This window comes from Oncorhynchus mykiss, chromosome 22 (genome assembly GCF_013265735.2).
Source record: "Oncorhynchus mykiss isolate Arlee chromosome 22, USDA_OmykA_1.1, whole genome shotgun sequence".
NCBI classification, from domain to species: Eukaryota; Metazoa; Chordata; class Actinopteri; order Salmoniformes; family Salmonidae; genus Oncorhynchus; species Oncorhynchus mykiss.
In genome coordinates, this window is record NC_048586.1 from 646,458 (window position 1) to 650,473 (window position 4,016).

The 4,016-nt window shown below is 42.4% G+C and overlaps 1 protein-coding gene across 1 annotated transcript; it reads left to right on the forward strand.

Moving 5' to 3' along the window:
• The first annotated feature begins 242 nt into the window (after window positions 1–242).
• kctd12.1 (potassium channel tetramerisation domain containing 12.1) lies at window positions 243–1,833 on the forward strand. The gene has a single exon (XM_021578611.2). It carries the CDS (start codon window positions 274–276, stop codon window positions 1,147–1,149), a length of 876 nt encoding a protein of 291 aa, XP_021434286.2. The 5' UTR covers window positions 243–273; the 3' UTR covers window positions 1,150–1,833.
• The last annotated feature ends 2,183 nt before the right edge of the window (window positions 1,834–4,016 follow it).

Here is a 4,016-nt window from a genome sequence, read left to right on the forward strand (position 1 = left end):
ATGTTAGATTAAATCAAATTTAAATCAAAACTAAACTTTAAACTGATATCTGTGCCCATTGGGTCCTGTCTCCCCTAGTCTCACCATTGTCATAGAATGCAGTCATAGACTAGGCCTACTGTAGGTCTAAAGAGTTAACAGTCATCATTCAAATCAGCTGTCTACTCTCTCCTCCCCCCGCAAGCACAGCATTACATAAACAAGCCGCTAGACTTTCTGTCTCATTATTATAGCGATTCCAGTCGGTGACCGTACACAGAACTGCGCGTAAAGATGGCAATGACGGACACCGAGTGGGGGAGCTCAAATCGAGCCGAGTCTGGGTCCTCATTCTCTGAGATAATTGAACTGAATGTCGGGGGACAGGTGTATGTGACACGGCACATAACTTTGGTCGCCGTTCCAGACTCGCTCCTCTGGACCATGTTTAGCAAGAAGGCTCCAAAGGACCTGGCGCGAGACGGCAAAGGGCGCTACTTCTTGGACAGGGACGGTTTCTTGTTCCGTTATATTTTAGACTACCTGCGGGACCTCAACCTGGTGCTGCCTGATTATTTCCCCGAGAAAAGCCGGCTGCAGAGGGAGGCTGAGTTTTTCCAGCTGCGGGACCTGTCCAAGCGCCTGAGCCCCAGCATGAGCAAAGAGAACTCCATCAACGAGGAGATTTGCCAGAGCGACACCGAGGAGGGTGCGCTTCAGTGCGGCACCGGGTCCTCAGGCGTTGGCATGGAAACTTTGCGCATGATGACTGCAATGAGCAGCGCTCGCTCCCAGTCTCTGGAGTCCAGAAAGTCGGGCTACATCACAATTGGATACCGGGGATCGTACAATATAGGGAGAGATATCCAAACCGATGCCAAGTTCAGGAGAGTGGCGCGCATCACGGTGTGCGGGAAAACTTCCCTTGCCAAAGAAGTGTTCGGGGACACTTTGAATGAGAGCAGGGACCCCGACCGGCCACCGGAGAAGTATACGTCCCGTTACTACCTGAAATTCAATTTCCTTGAGCAGGCGTTTGACAAGCTGACCGAGGTTGGCTTTCACTTGGTGGCTTGTAGCTCCACGGGCACATGCGCCTACACCAGCAATGACCCAAACGAGGATAAAATCTGGACGAGTTATAACGAGTATGTGTTCTGTCGGGACTAAAATGTTAATATGGTCACCACCTGAGCCCACCCACTGCCAACAGAAAATTACTGTTTTGTGTTTACTCGTGTAAATAGACATCTCATAATTTCCACAAAGAGAATAGGGCCTGCATATTTGATCTTTGACATTGTCTCCAGCATATATTATTCAATGTCATTATTTAAAATCTCTTTACATATTTAATGGGAAATAGCCACAGACTATAGGTCAATACACACTAACCTAGAATTCCGGATGTTATCATATGTTAATTTTCCTTGTGGAGATGGCTATTGAATGAATGAATTTAATGACATTTTACACACACGCACATGTAACAGATGTCCCATGAAGACAAGAAGACGGGTCATACTTGATAAATCTCTTGAGTTGTGTTTTGTAAAAAAAGGACTGTCCAGCCAGCGATCCCAGATTGGTGTTTATTCTGAAGATAGACACAAAGGAGCACATTAGATGTGCCGGACAACCATATGTTGATTGCTGTAGATTAGTGATTTGTCTTTTAGCATGGAAATAACTGTGAATTAGCAGGGAGCTAATGCGACCATTACAAATAGGGAATGCTAGCTAACTTGCTCTTACAGCAATAACATACAAAACCACACCCCAGGAAGCCCTCAATATCTAACAGGTAACACACACACACACACACACACACACACACACACACACACACACACACACACACACACACACACACACACACACACACACACACACACACACACACACACACACATATATATATATATACAAATTATACAAAACATTAAGGATACCTGCTCTTTCCATGACATAGACTGACCAGGTGAATCCAGGTGAAAGCTATGACCCCTTATTGATGTCACTTGTTAAATCCACTTCAATCAGTGTAGATGAAGGAGAGAAGACGGATTAAAGGAGGATTTTTAAGCCTTGAGACAAGGATTGTGTATGTGTGCCATTCAGAGGGTGAATGGGCAAGACAAAGGATGTATTTGCCTTTGAACGGGGTATGGTAGTAGGTTCCAGGCGTCAAGAACTGCAACGCTGCTGGTTTTTCATGCTCAATAGTTTCTCGTGTGTATCAAGAATGGTCCACAATCCAAAGTACATCCAGACAACTTTTTATTATTTTATTTTATTTTTTATTTCACCTTTATTTAACCAGGTAGGCTAGTTGAGAACACCTTTATTTAACCAGGTAGGCTAGTTGAGAACACCTTTATTTAACCAGGTAGGCTAGTTGAGAACACCTTTATTTAACCAGGTAGGCTAGTTGAGAAAGAGTTCTCATTTGAAACTGCGACCTGGCCAAGATAAAGCGTAGCAATTCGACACATACAACAACACAGAGTTACACATGGAATAAACAAAACATACAGTCAACTTGACACAACTGTGGGAAGTATTGGAGTCAACATGGGCCAGCATCCCTGTGGAACGCTTTCAACACCTTGTAGAGTCCATACCATGAATAATTGAGGCTGTTCTGAGGGCAAAAGGGTGGGTGCAACTCAATATTAGGAAGGTGTTCCTAATGTTTGGTTTACTCAGTCTATCTATCTATCTATCTAGAAATGTACATAGTGAACCCAGACACATTGTAAATATGAAAATAGGATAGAGTATTTCAGAACGTGACCTACTGCTTGTATAGCAATATCAGACTGGGAAGAATTGACGTTCACAATCTCCTATCTGCAAGCATGACCAATGGCATAACACCTTATTGATATGTAAATTCAACCAACCAATATGTAAACATACGCATGCACTTGATTCATACGGGAAACTGTTGAGTATTTTCCACCCAGCAGTGTTGCAGGTCTTGACACAAACCGGTGCACCTGGCACCTACTACCATACCCCATTCAAAGGAACTTGAATATTTTGTCTTGCCCATTCACCCTCTGAATGGCACACATACACAATCCACGTCTCAACTGTCTCAATGTTTAAAAATCCTTCTTTAACCTGTATCCTCCCCTTCACTGATTAGAAGTGGACTTAGTGACACCAACAAGGGACCATAACTTTCACCTGGATTCACCTGGTCAGTCTATGTCATGGAAAAACAGGTGTTCATAATGTTTTATACACTCATTGTATACATGCCACCTTTCAGTTATTTCATAGACCAGTCACCATGGTTCCCTGCCACTGACTGGTAACCTTCAGTGTTGTTTTCTGAATCCAGTCTTGTTAAAAAATAAATAGAGTTGATTTATGTAAGAGATGATTTTGAATGTCCAAGAGTAATAGACATACATGTATTTCTACTTTATTTTGTGTACTAGAACTTCTACAGAGCCTATATTGACCTGAAATAACTTGCATTATTAGCCTACTAAGACCACATCTCTGCCGAGCTGACAAATGCAAATTCCTGTAGTAATAATGGTGTTGTAATGAATTTGGGTTATTTATCTGTGCGAGACTAGGCAATCAAAGCATTCCTCCCTGTCTCAATTTGCATGACAATGTTAAATTAACCCCCATCAGACTCCACTTTGTGATCCATAAAGTTAATACAACAGCGTATAGACACGGCAGCACATTATTGTATTATTTTACAGCGTAATTCATTCATTAGAGGCTTGCTTTACCAAATAATGTATTTTCTACTTAATTCCACAGTAGTCTGATTGCCCAAAAATATGCATTTGTTTTGTTGCTTTGCATATTTGTTAACTTGTTCAGATACTGAAATAAAGTCTTCTGCAATTCTAACATATTGTCTACGCTAAGTTTACCACTGACTGAAGACACTGTGCTGGATCTTTCCTAACCATAAGTGGTTTCCATTTCTAGAGAGAGGGGCCATTACCCCTAGAGGGTTGCAGGTTCTAATACAGGGCTGTCGAGAGAAATCTGGTGGGAGT

Bases quoted from the DNA above. Each gene is read 5' to 3' on its own strand.
- kctd12.1 (XM_021578611.2), top strand. From the start codon at position 274: ATGGCAATGACGGACACCGAGTGGGGGAGCTCAAATCGAGCCGAGTCT.